At 47.8% G+C, this 19,035-nt stretch overlaps 1 protein-coding gene across 2 annotated transcripts in view; it reads right to left on the bottom strand.

Annotated features, from left to right (window-relative positions):
• Positions 1-18,298, bottom strand: part of UBE3C (ubiquitin protein ligase E3C) — a 120,698-nt gene extending 102,400 nt beyond the window's left edge. For both annotated transcript variants that reach the window (XM_042927226.1, XM_042927228.1), the window contains exon 1: positions 17,837-18,298. In XM_042927226.1, the coding sequence (XP_042783160.1) occupies positions 17,837-17,902 (66 nt within the window). In that variant the 5' untranslated portion in view covers positions 17,903-18,298. The remainder of the gene's footprint in view (positions 1-17,836) is intronic.
• Positions 18,299-19,035: the final 737 nt, after the last annotated feature.

Here is a 19,035-nt window from a genome sequence, read left to right as displayed (position 1 = left end):
GGTATTCAAAGTACTTTCTTCAAGTTGTTCCCAATTCTTTCCCCCACAGTCAAGATGTACTTCCCATGGCTCAAGGTAAAAAAAAGGTTTACATCACAAAGATCTGACGCTCCTCTTGAAGTGACGGACAAGAGGAGACCTTTCTGCTCTCAGGATGGAGAGAAGAGGGTGTTGGTCACGACTGCCCCCATCTTCACAAAGCTAGAGGACTAAATCCCCTACGCAGGAGTGACGAACGGACGCTCTGTTAGGTACTCCTCTCAAACACGGGCAAGGGACAAGACCACCCTTCGGCTAGGAGAGGCTATCTAGCTTCTGCTGCGGGACCTCGCTGGACCAAACCCCCTACTGGACCACCACGTCGTCTGGCCCAGCTCTGCTTTTCCACAACACCACACATTACGTCTATGTTACTGTCTGTCACAAAGTCATCAATGGGTTTTAAAAGGTTAAGAAGATTAAAAGAGGAGCTAGACAGAAGTTAGACTTGTTTATTTATTCAGCTCATGTTCATCTCAAAGCCATCGGTGAGCGCCTCAGTGTGTACAGACCAGCTCTGTCTTCCCTGGAGACTGAAAACTGGCCATACTTGTCTCTAAGTGATCCGCGAACTAACTCACTGGACAATGAGGTTATTTGCTTTGTTACTAAAGTCACTTTTCATCATACCTTTGGCCAATTAGCAGCTTAGCCTTTGTAATTAAATACAATACCCCAGATGAAGCGTTCTCAACTTTTCATTAATTTAATTCACCGTCCCATTCTGCACTTACTTTCAGGCTGTTCAGAAATCTTTCCTGTTTGTTCCCCCAAAGTTTAACGGTTTAGGGGTGGTATGCCTTATGGTTTCAAAATAAAGCTTGAGCACGGTGCTTTTACATGGAGACCGGGCTCATAATGGGATAGGTTCACTCTCTCAGCCAGCGCATGAGAAACCACGTCTCAAAAATCTTACCATTTGTTTGATCTGTGCTTCCTCCTATGCAGGCTGTAAGCTTACGAGACTAAAAAGCTAGTTCCAGCGGCTCGCTAATGTGGTCCTTATTATAAATGAGGACATATGATGACAATCATAATTATCCTTAGTGCCTTAATTTACAAGACAATCTTGACCTTCAGACTTCAAAAATGACATATTTTTCTGTTGTTATAAAACCCAATCCACGTCAGGCACAGCAGTCGGGTGGGAAAAAATACAGGCACAGACATAATCCCAATCTGCTATTACCAATACCTGTGTGTAGCTCACACTAGCAAAATAACTATCAATTTCTGAAAGTGAAATTCATCAGGTTGCTAGAAAAATAAACCCACGACAATGCATAGGGAGGCTCAGTGGACAGAAACGCACACTAGCCACACGGGCCGTGTATGTAGTCCATACTCTGTATGCCCATATTCCCAAACTGCAGCCACCAAACACTGACACCTGGCTGACAACCCCCTACTCTGACCTCATCATGAGCAAGCATTTCAGAGAAATCACGGATCTGACACCCTAGTTATACTGAAATTAACACTGCTCAGTTTTTACAATGTGCCTTCATGTGCCACCTAAATCATCACACACCATACTTTGGGACAAACAGTGACCTACACTAATGAGGCTAAAGCATGATCAGGCAGGTCAAATTCAGAGTCTCCAGGGAGACTCAAATGGAAAGAAAGATCAGCATGTGACGAAGGTAGCATTTCAAATCTATATAGAATGTGTATTATTTAATAACTATTACTGGAAAAACTGGGTGACCTAAATAAATAACAATGTAGCTTTAGTCTATACGTCAAAATAGATCCCTAGGGCTCCTGGGTGGTTCAGCTGGTTAAGCGCCCTCAGTTTTGACTCAGGTCATGATCTCATGGTTTGTGAGTTCAAGCCCCACATGCCTGCTTGGGATTCTCGCTCTCTCCCCCACTCTCTCAAAATAAATTAATAAACTTAAAAAAAAAAACAAAAACAGATCCCTAACAGATCTAAGATTTACATATATACATACATATATATATATATATAGGGCTAGCTATAAAAATGTGAAGGTAATATGAGCACTAAAAAATCTCCATATGAAAGAAGACTTTCTCTAAGAAAGATGTATCACATCAACACTAAGTCTCGTTATGGTTTGTCATTTATTTAATAAATTTGAGTACATAAAAATTAGAACTTTCTACACGGAAAAATATAACACAGGTTAATAAAATAACAAAATAGGAACAACTATCTATAATAACGCAAAGCCAATTATTTGTAAAATCAGCAAAAGGTATATAAACAGTGCAGAGAGAAAAATCTTCTAAACCTAAGAACTTCATTTCTACTCATTTTAGAAATATGCAATACAAAGCCAACGAAAGAGGATTTTTCCCTATCTGTTTGGCAAACAGACTCAGGGAGCTGCTGTGAGTTAGACAGCAGGCACTTTCATTCGCTGATAACCCACCTCAGCAATCGAGGTGCATCTACTAAAACCCCAAATGTGCACAGCCTTTGAGCTAGCACTTCTAGAAACGTGACCTATACGAATTAAAGGCACATTTACAAGGATATGCGCTGCAATGTTGCTTAGTGAAAAACTGACCACAAACGGCCATTAAAATATAAGACAGATAAGTTGTGCAACATTCACTGCACACAGGATCATCCGGCTCTCGAAAAGAATGCGCTCAATCCGCCTGCGCTCTTCTGGAACGATCTCCAAGATGGGTTATCAGGCGGTAAGAGGAGTGCTGCAGCCTGTTTCCCATGCTCTCGCAGGTGTTTAAACGAGAGAGGAGCACGCCCCCGGACGATTCCACACGCAGAGAACAGTCTGACTGTCAGGACCGGTGACGGAGGCAGTGAGGGGTGGGTGAGAGGTGAGGTGGGGGGGACTCAGACCGCCTTCCTCTGCGTCGTTATTTTCTACTGCTTGAGTTATTACCCATGCCCATGGAATACGTTCTCACCTTTGTAATAAACCAGTGAAGCCACAAGACGACATAAATTTTCAAAACCAGCTCCACATAAACAAGTCCACGCGAAGTGGCTGGGAGGAAAAGAACAAGGAAGCACCACCAAAAAGAACCCTCAGACCGTGACCGCTCTGATTTATTACACGCATACTGGATCTTAAATCCTACAGGCCTAGAAGAAGCGGGGAATTCCCAGGAGCAGTTCTATACCAGTTCACAAAACACACTCATCAAGTGTTTCTGGCATGACGAGTCGGCGCCCACGGTCCTTTCGACCCTCATCTTCCCTCCACAGCTGTGACACTGCACCTCTTCCCCAACATGTAAACAAGAGTGAACGAAGCAAACTTCCCTATTTGAGCCTTGAGCTTTAGACACATTGTCTTGTCTCCTCTGAAAACTGAATGTGGCCAAACTTCAAAAATGCCATTAACAAAGATGTTTTTCAATAGGACAAAAAACGTTTTTTGTTTTTGGCAAATACATTTAGTGGTAACAAAATGAAGTTAAAAAAAATCAGTCATATATAGTTTAAATCAGATTTCATTAACTATCCGAATTTAAAAATTTATGGTCGAAAATCTGAGTGCAAGTCAAAGTACATTTATATAATGTAATTTCCATAAACCAAATGCTCAGACGGACCGCTAACCATTTATAAAAAGAACTTCAGCATGCTTATTAATATCTTGATTTTTAAAGCAATTATGAAGCTTCCTCTGTTTCACTATTTGGGTTATTTTCCGTTAGCAATTTACTGCATTTAACAGTGTAAACAGAATAATCAGTTTCACACCTGTTTTAAGTTGGTATTTTCCCACTCTCATGCAGTAACAGAAGAGCAGTTTTACACAACTCAAAGAATCGTCAAGTAAAACACTTCCTTCTGAGTTAATTAAAATGTTAAATGTTAGCAAAAGTATTATTTGTGAATAATGCACAACCTACAATTTGCAGGTTTTTCCTAAGAACCTCTATGAAAATGTAAGAGAAACTAACTTCAGGTGCAAGCAAAAAGTATTTAAAGGTGCATCAAATACAATCAGTGCTAAATATCATATTTATAAAACAAAATGTGCAAAATGATTCCTAATTCAAAAAGTATATAGAAAAAGACTGGAAGAACATTTACCCACATATTAATAGCGCATTATTTCTAAACAGAGGGGAGGGTTCCAAAGAAGTAATTTTTCTTTACTTATGGCAGTAATTTAAAATTTTCTGTAATAAACATTATTTTATAATCAGAAAAGAGCCCACTTTAAAGTATCCAAAGCAAAATGCAACAGTTTAAATCCCATTACGATAAACTTGGAAAGACTTACAGGATACAAAGCAGGTAGTGGAATGTGACGCACCTAGGAAACACAACGCCAGAGGCCTACAGGTGCTGGTGTGGACTCATTATGACACAGCACTCAGGAGGGGCATCTGGGGGGCTCAGTCGGTTGGGCGTCCGACTTGGGCTCAGGTCATGTTCTCACGGTTCGTGGTTCGAGCCCCGCGTCGGGTTCTGTGCTGACAGCTCGGAGCCTGGAGCCTGCTTCCGATTCTGTGTCTCCCTCTCTCTGGCCCTCCCCCGTCTCACTCTCTCTCTCAAAAATAAATAAACATTAAAAAAAATTTTTTTTAATAAAAAATAAATTAATTAAAAAAAAAGATACGGCACTCAGGAGAACTGTAGTACGTTCTCTCCTTATCACTGAAAAGGTGACGGCGGATATGTTTATTTATGTTTACACTAGTTCCAAACAGACACTGAGGAAACTGGTAACAGTGGGGAAATCAGGAGTCTTTAGATGGATGGATCTGTCTTTAGATGGATCTCATTGTTTTTATAATTTTTTTCAATTAAAAAAAAATTTAACATTGCTTTAAAGGCCCCTGACTGGAAATGGAAACATTATTAGAGCAAGGTAATATTAAAAGTAATTCAGTCTGACTTTCTGATTAACAAGAATTATGACTTTGGTATTACAAGATGTGAAAAAGAGAAGCCCAGAAAAGATAAGCAATGAAACTGCAGTTGGTCACGGAAATGACATTTTTTCAGGTTCCCATCAAGCTTTTCACAACTTCATGTTTTGTTTAAATTTTTTTTATTGTTTATTTATTTCTGAGACAGAAACTGAGCATGAGCGGGGGAGGGGCAGAGAGAGAGGGAGACACAGAATCCGAAGCAGGTTCCAGGCTCCGAGCTGCCGGCACAGAGCCCGACGCGGGGCTCGAACTCACAGACCGCGAGATCACGACCTGAGCCGAAGCCTGACGCTCAACCGACTGAGCCACCCAGGCGCCCCACACAACTTCATGCTTTGCAGTAAGGATGTGGCATGAATTGTGCTGCTCGCCCACACGCCAGGGTTTACTGATGCCCCTTAAAAACATTAGAGCATTAAAGCTTCATTAAACGGAAAATTAACTCAAAAGGAAGGAGGGTTTTATTGGAGCCACCTTCCCAGGGCCTGGGGGACGTGCTCCTGGCCCTTCCACGGAAAACTGCAGCGCGGCGAGATGGCAGACACGGCGTGTGCAGGCCACACAAGCCCCAGCCGCGCGTCCTGGGCCACAGACCGGCGGGCCGACGCCTGAGCCCTGCAGGTTTTGCCAAAGTTCTGGACTCTCTGGCTCTGACTTCTTCCCTGGAAGAACTTCCAAGGAATGCTAACACAGTTAAATTAAAAAGTCAAGAAGCGAGAGCACAGGGGCAAAGCACCCTGCCAGAGGACAAATACCGAGGACGGTGGCCTGCCTACCTGTAACGAGGGAAGAGGGAAACGGAAACACCCTGGAGAGAAAATGCCCGAGAGGCTGACCGCGGGCCAAAGAAGCAAAGGCAGCACTGAACCCAAGCAACCAGGGAATAGAAACTGTTTTCCAGAGAACAAAGTGTATCAAAAGCCTTTCCAATGTGCATACTTGGACCAAGCAATTCAACTTCTTTAATTTATCCTAAAAAATAATTACATTGTTGGCTCTAAAGATGTTCACGATAAAAACAAACAACCTAAATGTCCAAAAAGAAAGGATAAACAGGGGCGCCTGGGTGGCTCAGTCGGAGCCTGGAGCCTGGAGCCTGCTTCGGATTCTGTGCCTCCCTGTCTCTCTGCCCCTCCCCTGCTTGCGTTTGGTCTCTCTCTCGCTCTCTCAAAAATATACATTAAAAAAATTTTTTTTAAGAATAAACATAAGTACTTCCAAGTCCACACAATGAGCATGTATTTTTTTAATTTTCAAATTGTTTTAAGTTTATTTTTTTTGGGGGGAGACAGAGGGGGAACGAGTGGGGGAAGGGCAGAGAGAGAGAAGAGAGAGAGAATCCCAAGCACACTCCACACTGTCAGCTCAAGCCCGACACGGTGCTTGATCCCGCGAACAGTGAGCTCATGACCTGAGCCGAAATCAAGCGTCAGACGCCTAACCGACGGAGCCACCCAGGCGCCCCCATGTACGGTAATTTTTAAACATAAAACAAAATTTTAATTTTAGAAAAGAGATGGAACGACTTGACTCTCTGCTTTGGGATAACATCGAGTCTGAACACAAGGCAGAGAGGAATGGCTACAGCAAAACACAAAAGCCTCAAAATAAAGCCTCATTCCACAGGTCCGCGGTCCCCCACCAGTCCCTGCTTTTTCCCACTCTGCCTCCGCGCATTCCCTCATTAAAGCCACTGTCTGGGGGCGAGTGCGGCCACCCACACACGGACATCACGCTAGCCTTCCGCTCACCAGGTCCTGACGCGCGATCGCCTCTGCACGCCCCTTTCTCTGCCTCTTGTGTAAATGCTGGCAGCCGTGGGAGTTCCGTTTGGAGCCTTCTGAGCGAACCCTTTCTCCTGACGACTCCGTGCATCGCACAATTTCCACCACCTGCTGAAGGACTGAGGGACTCGGGGTCTCTACCCGAAGCTCCAGACGGGCGCTTCCTGAACACCCTCCACCACTCAAACCGAACAACTCCCTAGGAATTTAATGTCTTGGTTCGCGGCCTCACTCTCCACTCCGGTAATCCCAGACGAACGCCTGAAGTGCCCCCTCTCGTTGCAGAGCTCACCGATTCTACCTCGTCCACAGCTCTCGAAGGCCCCTCCACTCAGGCGCCCACCACGGTGCGTCAGGCCCGCATTACTCGTCTGCACAACTGCGGCTGCCTCCCTCTCTCCCACCTGGCCTCCCACCACCCGCACTGCCCCACACTCATCTCTCCAAAACCCGTTTGCCCACAGTCACTTTACTGCTTAAAATCCCTCACTGGCTCACCCACGTGCCTGGATATGCCTGAGTGTGACCCACAGAACCTTTATGATCTGGGCCCTGACCGCCTCTCACCGGCCTTCTCTCCAACACTGACTCCAGCCACGTTGAGCAATCTGTAGGTGATTACCACTTCTCCGCGGCTGGCCACTTCTGTCCGTGCTGTCCCTCCTCCCCGATGGCAACGAGGTCCATATATACATAGTAGCAAGGATCCCAGTCCAGCATACGAAAGCCTAGGGCACCAACCTTATGCCATTTGCTTGGGGTTCTGGAAACAGGATACACACAGCACGAAAAGGAAAACAAGCTTCGTCCCTCCATTCTGGTATACCACCATCCAAAAGAGCTCCCAGATGGCCCAAAATTTACTGTGATACTCCCCTACTTCACTCACCTCTCTCCTATACCCTCATGTGACTGCCTCCTGCCCTACGGTTGTCATGGTGACAACCCACAGACACTCAGTCCAAAATTATCTACTCCCCCTGGCCCAACTGTGTGCCCCCCCTTCTCCAAGGGTGGCTGGATCAAAGAGGTAAATGATCTAAATAAGTAAATTCCCACGGCTGCAAATAAATGACACCTGCTTACGTTTCTAAGGCGCAGAGCTACAAAACTGTCTCTGAGTCAACTAAGTTTCACCAAAACATCTACTGAAAATTTATTTGGCTGATAATCTTTGCTTTTTAACTGCTTCATATTTGCATAATAGTTACATAGCCAGTAACTACTGACTCAATATAGTAGGAGAGAAGGAAAGCCATAATATTTAAATCCTAATAGGCTGTTAAGACAGAAAAATAGCACATGTAAGTCACGTGTTATTAGCATTTACAACTTAGCTGAAACCGATACCCCTTCTGCGGTGGCTTCAGCATATTTCCACAAGGTCTTTGAGGTTGCTTCCCTTTAAGAGGTGGAGCGTGACCCCCACCCCCACCCCCGACCTTGAGTGTGGACCGGATACACAAACAGAATCCGACAAAAATGTATGTGACTTTCAGGACTGCCTCGTACAGGCATGCCGCTCTCTCCCCGCACTCCCAGGTCACACGCCATGTCAGGAGGACAGTCAAGGAGTTCTAAGGAGATGTGCACGTAGCAGGGAACTGACACCTCCCACCAAGGCCCAGCACTAACTTCCGTGCACGTGGACAAGCCAGCCCAGGAGTGGCTCCCCCAGCGCGTGGACAAGCCAGCCCCCCAGGCAAGGCTTTAGGCACCGCAGCCTCACAGAGATCCTGAGCCAGAACCACCCACCAACTGCTCTCAGATCCCCGTCCCACAAAACTGAGTGGACAGCAAGAACGTACTGCTCCAAGCCACCATTCTACAGGAACTGTAAGTACCACGTCCTTCTTTCACTGGAAATTAAGAAAGTGGTAAAGCAGGTATTGTGGCATTTAGATTAATGTAATTTAAATGCACACTGAAGTCCTGTTTTGTAATCTGCTTATTTCCATTAACAATGAATCCTTTTAATAAATAAGACATTAAAATATAAATATTAATAAGCACACATCATGTGCACTTTAAACGGCTGTCTAGTATTCCGTTACACTGTTGTATTACCATTTGCTTCACAAATTTCCTGCTAGACATTTATGTTGCTTCAAATTGTTCAATATTATGGGTGTCGCCGCAATCATCTCTTCCCCTGCGTCTTTCCTCTGCACCTGTCAGATTAGTTCCTTAGGATAAAGGTCTTAAAGCACAATAACTGGATGAGAAGGGATGTACCTTGTTAAGGCCTCTGATGTTCAACTGCCCCCTGCCCCCCCGCCCCCAGCCGGCAGGTTGAGACAACTTACAAGGCACCCACACCACCAGCGGGCATTTCCATCTTTAACCCGGTTACCACGGGAGGTGCTGGACCGTATGGACACACGCCGACAGAAGTTCCTGCTCCTGCCTTTATGATGACGACCGGTGCGGGCACGCAGAGGCCGTGGCAGAACAGGAACGTGTGGAAGGCAGATACCCTGACGGTGGTATAAAATAATAGGCTGCCTAACTTCCAAGCTCCCAGCTGTCTGCATTCTATGAAAGTTCTAAGAATATAGGGAAAGTTACATTCGAAGAAAACTCCAGACTGCTTTTGCAATAAACTCTTTTGAGGCTCTTCTGCAGTCCTACGAGGCTTCCTGTAACACGCATTACTTTCGTTAAGAGACCTAGTTGGCAATTAACTGCATAACCCACGAAAATCGGCTTAAGTGTGCAAAGGCAGGCAGGGACTAGCGAGGCAAGCTCATACCTGGGGAACAAAATTTCAGGAGGTGCTCGCGCTCAGGGCGGTGCCAGTGCAGGGCCAGCCACAGTGTGAGCTTGACAGTAAGGCCACCTTGAACCCTCCAGTGGTACTTGAGGGGCCCTGCTTGCCTCAGCCGAGGCCCTGAGTGCAAGTAGTACAAAGAGAATTAGACAAACAGTCTCAGCCCTTCTCTTCTGCTTGATTTCCCTAAGAACCAGATCGTGAATTCCCGACCTCTGCTACGGGGAACTACAGGTTTTTGGTCTTGCGTGTGAAGGCCACCAGTTAATTACACACAAGAGAAGAGACGCGGCACTGGCGGGTAAAACGGCAGCGTGATCCCAGCCTGACAGAAAATTAACACTTTTAAATCTGACCTTAGAACGCATTTTTACTTCACTCACTGCCAGATCTGTAAGAAAGTTTTAGTTTCTACTGCAACGTACACAGAGTAGGCATGACAACACATATACCCAGTGCCAGCTTTTTAAAACAAAATAGCATGGGATTTTTTTTAAGTTAAAAGATTTTACATAAGATCTTCAATTGCAGAATAGAGGGCAGTTTTACAGAGCCAGCCAATCAGAGTTCTACAATCTTAAGCGCAGTCCAAACCCAGGTGCCTGGGTGGCTCAGTCGGTTGAATGGTTGACTTCGGCTCAGGTCACGATCTCACAGTTTCTGAGTTCGAGCCCCGCGCCCACTTCCGATCCTCTGTCCCCCTCTCGCTGCTCCTTCCCCGCTTGCACTGTCTCTCTCAAAATAAATAAACTTAAGAAGAAGAAAAAATTGTCTACACCTATCAAAGAGGAAAATTAAACTTGCAGTAGCTGGCTTTGGTAGGCCCTGGAGTATAATAACTCCTTCCATGAGCCCAGCATTACCCTAACGCCAAACCCAGAAAAAAATATCACAATATCAAAGACCACTATCTCTTACGAATATAGATGCAAAACTCCCCAACAAAATACTGTCAAACACAATCCAACAAGGTATAAAAATAAACACAGAAGACAGCCGGTGGTGGTGATCCCAGGCCGGCAAGGCTGGTTCAGCATTCAGAAATCATTGAGGGTAATCCGCCACACCGACGGACTAAAGAAAAATCACATGACCACATCAGTAGATGCAGAAAAGCATTTGACAAACCCCAACACCCATTCATGATAAGAACGCAGTAAACGAGAAATAGAAGGGAACTTCCTCACCTTGATAAAAAACATCCACAAAGTATCTGCAGTTAACATCAAACTTAATGGCGACAAACTAGCAACTTTCCCAGTAAGATCAGGAACAAGGCTAGGGCATTCCCTCCACACCACTGATTTACCATTCCTGAAAGTCAGAGCTAATGCAGAATGCAATGAGAAAAGAAACGGAAATAACAGGTAGACAAATCAGGAAGAGAAAAAGAAAACTGTATTTGATCACAGATGACAGGATCATCCATGTAGAAAATTCCAACAAACTGATCAAAAACAAAACCAAAAACATCACTTCCGCTATGGAAAACAGTTTGGAGGTTCCTCAAAAAATTAAAAACAGAACAACCTGGGGCGCCTGGGTGGCTCAGCCAGTTGAGCATCTGCCTCCGGCTCAGATCATGATCTCGCGGTTCGTGGGCTGGAGCCCCGCGTCGGGCTCTGCGCCGACAGCTCGGAGCCTGGAGCCTGCTTTGGATTCTGTGTCTCCCTCTCTCTGCCCCTCCCCTGCTCATGCTCTGTCTCTCAATAATAAATAAACGTTAAAAAAGTGTTTTAAAAACAGAACGACCTCATGATCCAGCAGTCCTACTTCGGGGTGTGTAACAGCCAAAGGCAATAAAAACAGGATCTCAAAGAGCTATCCGCACCCTCATATTCACTGCAGCGTTTCTCCCAGCAACCGAGAAATGGAAACGACCAAAACGTACATCAACAGGTGATGGACAAAAATGCGGCCACTGGATACGCGACAGGATGTTATTTGGCCACGAGAAAGATGAAGATCTGCCATCTGTGACAACATGGGTGGACCCTGAGGACACTGTGCTCAGTGAAATAAGCCAAATACTGTATGAGCCCACTTATATGTGGAACGCAGACTCCCAAAAAAAAAAAAAAAAAAAAAGGCAAATGGGGGCGCCTGGGTGGTTCAGTTGGCTAATCCTCCGACTTCGGCTCAGGTCATGATCTCGTGGTCTGTGAGTTCGAGCCCCGTGTCGGGCTCAGTGCTGACAGCTCAGAGCCTGGAGCCCGCTTTGGATTCTGTGTGTCCCTCTCTCTCTGTCCCACCCCTGCTTGTGCTCTGTCTCTCTCTGTCTCAAAAATAAATAAAAACGTTAAAAAAAATTAAAGAAAAAAAAGTCAAATGTCTGGAAACAGAGACTACGAAACTGGCTGCTGGGAGCTGAGCTAAGGGTTAATACAAATCAAAACTCAATTGCTTTCCTTTATACCAGCAATGAACGGCTGGAATTTGAAATTAGAAACAGTGCCATTATATTAGGTCCAGAAAAATGAATCACTTAGATCTAAATCTAACAAAACATATATAAGGTTTACACAAGGAAAACTCTCAAAGTCTGATGAATGAAATCAAAGAACTAAACCCTGGAGGTACTTACCCCATGTTGGATAGGAAGACTCAATATTGTCAAAATGTCAGGTTTTCCCAAACTGATCTACAGATTGCGCGATCCCAATGAAAACCCCAGAATACCCCACACAATGCTGACGAAAAAGAACAAAGCAGCACTATCCAACTTCAAGACTTCCTATAATGCTACAGAAATCAAGACAGGGTGACGTAGGCAAAACAAACACAACAAAACAAACCCCAAACAGATCAACAAAGAAAGGGCAGCTTTTCAACAAAACAGGCTGCAGCAACTGGTCATCCATGCAAAACAACAAATAAAAAGAAAAGCAGAAAACCAGACACTGGCCTTCTATCTTTCACAAAAATTTCCCCAAAATGGATCATAGACCCAAATGTAAAACACAAAAGTATAAAACTACTGGAAGCTAACGTTTTATAAAAGCCACGTGACCTTGTGTTTGGCAAACTTTTTAGACACGACGTCAGAAGCGTAATCCATGAAAGAAAGTATTGATAAAATTGGACTTCATTAGAATCACAAACTTCTGCTCTGCAAAAGACAGTTAAGAGAATGAGAAAAACAAGCCAGAAGAAACCGGGGGAAAATACATGCAAAAGACATATTTGAAAAAGAACTTGTATATTCGCAAAATATACACAAATACGTAAGAAATGTATACAAAGAACTCTTGAGACTCAACAATAAGAAGACAACTAACTGAAAAGTGGGCAAAAGGGAACGTATACAGATGGCAAATGAGCACGTGAAAAGGTGATCCACACCCCTTGCCATCAGGGAGCCGCAAAGGAAAATGACGAGGACATCACTGCCTCCTAGCAGAATGACTACAATGAGATCACTGGCAACCACCGAGGCTGGACAGAATGTGAGGCAACAGGACGGCTCACTGTTTGTTGGTGGGGAGGCAAAATGGTGCGGCCACTCGGCAGGACACTGGGCAGTTTCTTACAAAGTTAAACACTTTAGGGGCGCCTGGGTGGCTCAGTCGGCTGAGCGTCTGACTCTTGATTTCAGCTCAGGTCATGATCTCATGCTTGTGAGATGGAGCCCCACGTCAGGCTCCACCCTGACGGCACGGATCCTGCTTGGGATTCTGTCTCCCTCTGTCTGCCCCTCCCCTGCTCACATGTGACCCCCCCCCCCAAAAATAACTAAAAACTTAAAAAAAAAAAAGATCTCGCCACTTTTTGACCTCCCGGTCACTCCCTGCATGCTGCAATCTGACTTCCGACCCTACCACCCTGGAGTATTGTCCCCACGAAGCCACCCAGGTCTTCCTGGTGGCTTGTTAGTATTGCCGCAGTGCCTCCCTGCAGCGCTTGGCACTGTGGTCACGCCTCCTCCCCACCACCCCCACCCCGCCCTCCACCAGGTGTGATTCTTTCCTAAGTATTCTCCTCACTTATTAGATGTTAACATACCCCACAGGCCACACCCCATCCCAAACGCCAGGCCTCCTCCCTAGGGACTTCTTTCTGAGTCATCTACCTGCCGGTAACTACCAAATCTGCATGTCTGGCCCAGATTTCTCCCTCATTTCACACAGGTACAATCAACAGCCTGTTCCACATCTCCGTCTACGTCCATAGGAACCTAGACATTCCATTTAACAACCACTCCCCTCTTGGAGAATCCACACCCTACAACTCACACATCTATACTGCTCTATGTGGACCAGAGACCCCAACCTCATCCCAGACTCAGCTCATCAGGCGGAAAGCTGACCCAGACCAATCAGATCTCCTCTCCTGAGGAATGCAATTGAGATCCAACTGCCCCAGTTGGACACCCAAACTAGGAAATCATACACTGCTGAGATCATGTGCAAGAAAAAGGGAGAAAGCCAGTGGGCAGGGAGGCAAGAATGAAGGAGACGGCACAGCTCGGGGAGAAAAACCGAGTAACCACCTGGGTCCTGATGACTTGGTACCTGGATTACGTCTGTCCTTACGTTCTTTGAAACAGCATCATATTCCTCCCATAAATTTTTCCCCCTACTAAGCTATTTTCAATGGATTTCTACACTTGTGATTAAATGGCTCCTAAAATACTCTTTTATGCACTCCAAGAAAGGGAAAAAAATACTGCGCTAACTAGGTCATGCCACCAAGATGTATCCTGACTTCAGAAATACTAAAAATCAGGAAACTGTGTGACTTAGAATCAGTGGAATCCAGTATACACTTACTCCATGTATCCCCTTCCACCCACCAGCCCTAATTCTATCCATCCTTCAAGACTAAGCCCCAACCAACTCTCCCTCTTCCTGGACCAGCCCCAACAGAATTCTTAAATGTAATAATAATATTACTTCAAGAGTTACAGTAACAATAGTTATTTAGCTTCTTTGTTGTTGTTTATTTTTGAGAGAGAGAGAGAGAGAGAGAGAGAGGAGTGCGAGTGGGGGAGGGGCAGGGAGGAGGAGACAGAATCGGAAGCAGGCTCCAGATTCTGAGCTGTCAGCATGGAGCCCGATGCGGGGCTTGAACCCACAAACCGCGAGATCATGACCTGAGCCAAAGTCGGACATCCAACCGACTGACCACCCAGGCGCCCTCAATAGTTATTTAACTTCTAACTAAGTCTTGTCTCTCCAACAAGATTATAAGGAGGGCATGGACTTTTCCTTATGATGTTTCATATGCTACACAGAGCCTTTACAAATAACCACTAAAATACTCATTTAATTTGGGGAAAAAAAGATGTATTTAAAAGGTGGCCATACTCAGTTTTCTACCCAGCCCAAAAAAGGAGAAACAGTTACGAATAATTTAATACATGAAGGAAAGACCATTATAACCTTTTGCTTTTTAAATGAGGGGAAAGAATTGTATCATAGCCAAAGAAAATTAAGGAAAATATGCATTTGTACCTGCTCAACAGAATTAGTTGCGAGGAAACAAAATTAAAGCTACAATGAAACTACATCGCCACCAGAATTGCCAAAATTAAAAGGACTAACGATAATGAATGTTGACAAGGAAGTAAGGCCACCGGCCCCCTCCACACACTGCAGGTGTGTGCACTAGAGCAAAGCCTAAGTGTGTGCAGAACCCAGCACACGAGTGTAAGTGCACACCTGACATTACACACACCCATAAGTACAGAATGCATCAACTATAGTGCGGAGGAACGCAGAGAAATGCGGACCCAAAGAAGCCAAATCCGGAAAACGGGAACAAACCGGATGTGACTCCACTCACACCAAGTTCAGCAGGCAAAACTCACCTACAGTAACAGAGATCAAACAGCAATTATCTTTGGGAGAAGGGATACTGACTGGAAGGGGGCAGGAGGGAGCCTACGGAATGCTGGGAATGTTATGCGATGGGGGTGGGGTGGTCACAAGGGTGCAGTGGACCGCAGACATCCTTCAAGCGGCACCTGCTGTTGACTCCCCACCCATCCCCCAGCCGCCATGTGTTAGCCACCGCCGGCTCCTAAAGGCTACCCTCAGGGTGACTGCCCTCAGCAGAGGGGCCGCAGTGCCACACTCCCACCCTCACGCCAAGAGCGGCCTGCAGCCAACGACCAACTGATACGGGAGGGTGACAGAATTCCAGGTCCCTTCACGCAAGAAGGGGGCAGCCCCGTGATGCCAGCCAAGCTCCTGAGTTCCCCGTGGGGCTGAGACAGGCTCCAAGGAAGAAGACCCTTTCCCCTGCCCTCTCCTTCTCCCGCCTCCGTTTCACCTGCAGCGAGGTCACCTCCTCAAGCTCTTCTAGGGACATGACCTAAGACACATACATTGGATGTCTAATCTGCACCCCAATCAAAAAGAAAACGGTTCTGCACAGCTAAAAAGCAGGATATGCAGCCTCCCCCGAGACCCTGACCGCTAGATGAGCGCTTTCCTCGGGCTGGAGCTGTGCTCATAGTTGAGAAGACGGGGTCGGGGCACTGGCAGGGCATGCGGGGGCACTCCTGTCTGTAAGAGAAATCAGGAGCCCCTGCGGAGAAGTGACATGGGTTGTGAGGTGGTGACCTGCCACCAGCTCGCTGTGCACGTACAACCGGCCATGTGCTCTCCACCTCGCCTGTACGCCAGATCTGGTCCGGAGGTGCTCCGAGGCCTCTTCTACCCTCCTCCATCTCACCTGTAATCTCCATGAATACCCAAGCCACGGAAGGTCACCCCTGCCCACCCTGCCACACGTACACAGTACCCAGCTCTAACACCTAGTCCTGCAGCCAGCTACCCTCAACCAATCACGGTCATGCACAACTCAAAGCCTGAAAATCATCAGCACACTTCTCTACCAACTCCTACTGGGTCCCCTTCCTCCATCCTAGGAAGCCATCATACACACCCCTAAAGCACAATTTTATTTACATGTTTTTGAAATCTTTTTTAAAGTTTATTTTTGAAAGAGAGAAAGAGAGCCAGCAGTGGGGGGGGGGGGGGGGGGGCGGCGAGAGTGGAGGGAGAGGGAGGGAGACACACAATCCGAAGCAGCTCCAGGCTCAGAGCTGTCAGCACACAGCCCAACACGGGGCTCGAACTCACGAACCACGAGATCATGACCTGAGCCGAAGTCGGATGCTTAACCGACTGAGCCCCCGAGGTGCCCCTCCCAGAGCACAATTTTAAAGGAACGTTCCTACTTGGAGTATGCACTCAGGATTATGTGACAACTCAGCTATTTATTTAAGTGTAACATACAGAATATACTCAACAAACAAAAACAATATGCAAAGCATTTCAAAGACATTTTAGGGGCGTCTGGGTGGCCCCGTTGTCAAGCGTCCCACTCTTGCTTTCGGCTCAGGTCATGATCTCATGGTTGGGGAGATCAAGCCCCGTGCTGGGGTCTGTGCTGACAGCGCAGCTGCTTGGGGTTCTCTCTCTCTGACCCTCCCCCGCTCTCTCTCCCTCTCTCTCTCTCTCTCCCTCTCTCAAATAAACATTAAAAACTATTTTAAAATAAGTAAATAAAATAAAAAATAAAGTAAAAGACGTTTAAAAAATTCTTCAGTAAATAACTAATTCGATTCACTTAAACTTTTCAAACACTTCAAGCACGGGGGCCAGATTTTTATTTTGAACCTTTAAAACCTAAGCAGGCAGAAAAGGGACCCAGGAACCGGCACAGAGGAGAAATGGTGAGAAACAAGGGAATGAAACAGCGCTGGCACCTATCTGTTGGCAGTTCCGCTGAACCAATAGCCGCCGGTCATCAGAGAGGGCAGCAGGATAGCCGGAGCCCGCTCCCCCTCACTCTAAACAATTGTAAGAATAATGGTATGACCAACGGTCCCAGAGTGTCCCCGCACTCCTTCCAGAAAGCTGGTGACGAATAATCCACACAGCCTCGGATCCAAACACGTGGCCGGCGAGGAGTTGCGCCTGGATTTCAGAGGTTGTTGACATTAACAGACACATCCTGGCCACTTCCTACAACAGAAACCACCCCTTAGGTGGTGGATTCTGAAAGCAACCGCTACCAGAAGTCAAGGGTGAGAGTAGCGAGAGCTCATTTTAAACAGAAACATTATGTCCTTTGCCCGAGTTCTGTCACCACCGGGATTCAAAGGGCTGTCCGCCTTCAGCATCCTTGCAGTGTCTGGAACCTAAGGAGCGCAGATCACCGGCGATTCCCGTCTACAAAGCCCTTTTCCTCATCAGACCCGCTTTAGCGCATCAGAAGCAGGTGGCCGCGCAGCGGGCCGGCCCCGCGGCCCCCCGCCCGCCTCCGGGGGCCCGGATCCCCGACGCAGGCCGCCCGCCCGGAGGGCCCGAGACGCCGCAGACACACAGGCCGCTCTTACCTTCCTACTGGCGCCTCCGAGGGACACCTTGGGCCTCGTTTTGAAATCCCCTTCAAAACTAAACATCTTTACAGCTTATCCCATCTGGGAGGAGCCCCCGACCCTGAGAGCAGCGGGGCGGGCGGGGCGGGCTCCCGCGGGGGAGGGGCCTCTTACGGGGAGGGGTCTCCGAGGGGAGGGGTCTCCCGCGGGGAGGGGTCTCCTGAGAGGAGGGGTCGCCTGCGGGGAGGACTACGCCGCAGCGGGGAGCGACCCCGAGCCCGCCCAGGGGGCTCTGCCCGCCCGGCCTGCCCTCGGGTGGGGGAGGCGGCGACACTGGGGGGGCGGCTCCTCCTCACCTCCCCCCTCATCCACGCCTCCCCACTGCTCCGGCCGAGGCCGAGGGCGCCGGCAGGGCCGCAGACCCCGCACTTGCACCGGGAGCAGCCGCCGGGAGGAAAGATGGCCGCCGGCCGGGGCTGGCGTGCGCGGTCCCGCCTGCGCGCGCGCGCCCGACGCCGACGCCCTCCACCCCGCGGGCCGCCGGCGTGCGCGCGCCCGCTATCGACGCCGCGGCGCTCCCCTGGCCCCGCCAGCGTGCGCGCACCCGCCGCCGACGCCGCGGCGCTCTCCGGAGCCGGGCAGCGTGCGCGCTCCCGTCGCCGGCGCGCTGAAGCGTGGGAAGGTGCCGCGGTGACCTGGCTCTGCGGCCGGGGCGCGTAGGTGAGGGGCGGGGCCGGGGGCGGGGAGGGGCGGTGGGGGCCGGGGCCACGCGAGAGGCGCTGGGGGGTCCCTCGCCGCGAGCACTCCCAGGACAGGTGCGGGGGACCGGTGGGCGCCCGCACCCCGCGGCTGAACTCGGGGGTGGCTTGTGCGCCTTGCCGGGAAGCGGGCTGGTGGCTTTCGGTCTGAGGCCGGACTTGACCGATGTGACACCGAGAGAAACGGCCTCATTAGATAACTTAATGCCCGCGCAGCGTGCAAACATTTCAGGTTGTGACCAAGGTCACGCGTGTCCTTCATACGCATACGTGCAAGTACATGTCCCGTACGTGCCGTGTCCACACGTACATACACATGCACCTGTCACATTCGCAAATGTATGTACACATACTTATACGTGAATCTAATCCTATACACACGACTGAAACCGAAAATCTACAAGCCAGTGGTTTTCATTACTGTGTGGAATGTGGATCTTTTTTTTTTTTTTAACGCTG

This window comes from Panthera leo, chromosome A2, assembly GCF_018350215.1.
Source record: "Panthera leo isolate Ple1 chromosome A2, P.leo_Ple1_pat1.1, whole genome shotgun sequence".
Classification (NCBI taxonomy): Eukaryota; Metazoa; Chordata; class Mammalia; order Carnivora; family Felidae; genus Panthera; species Panthera leo.
The sequence above is the reverse complement of the archived record's forward strand: the minus strand, read 5'-3'. Positions and strand labels throughout refer to the sequence as shown.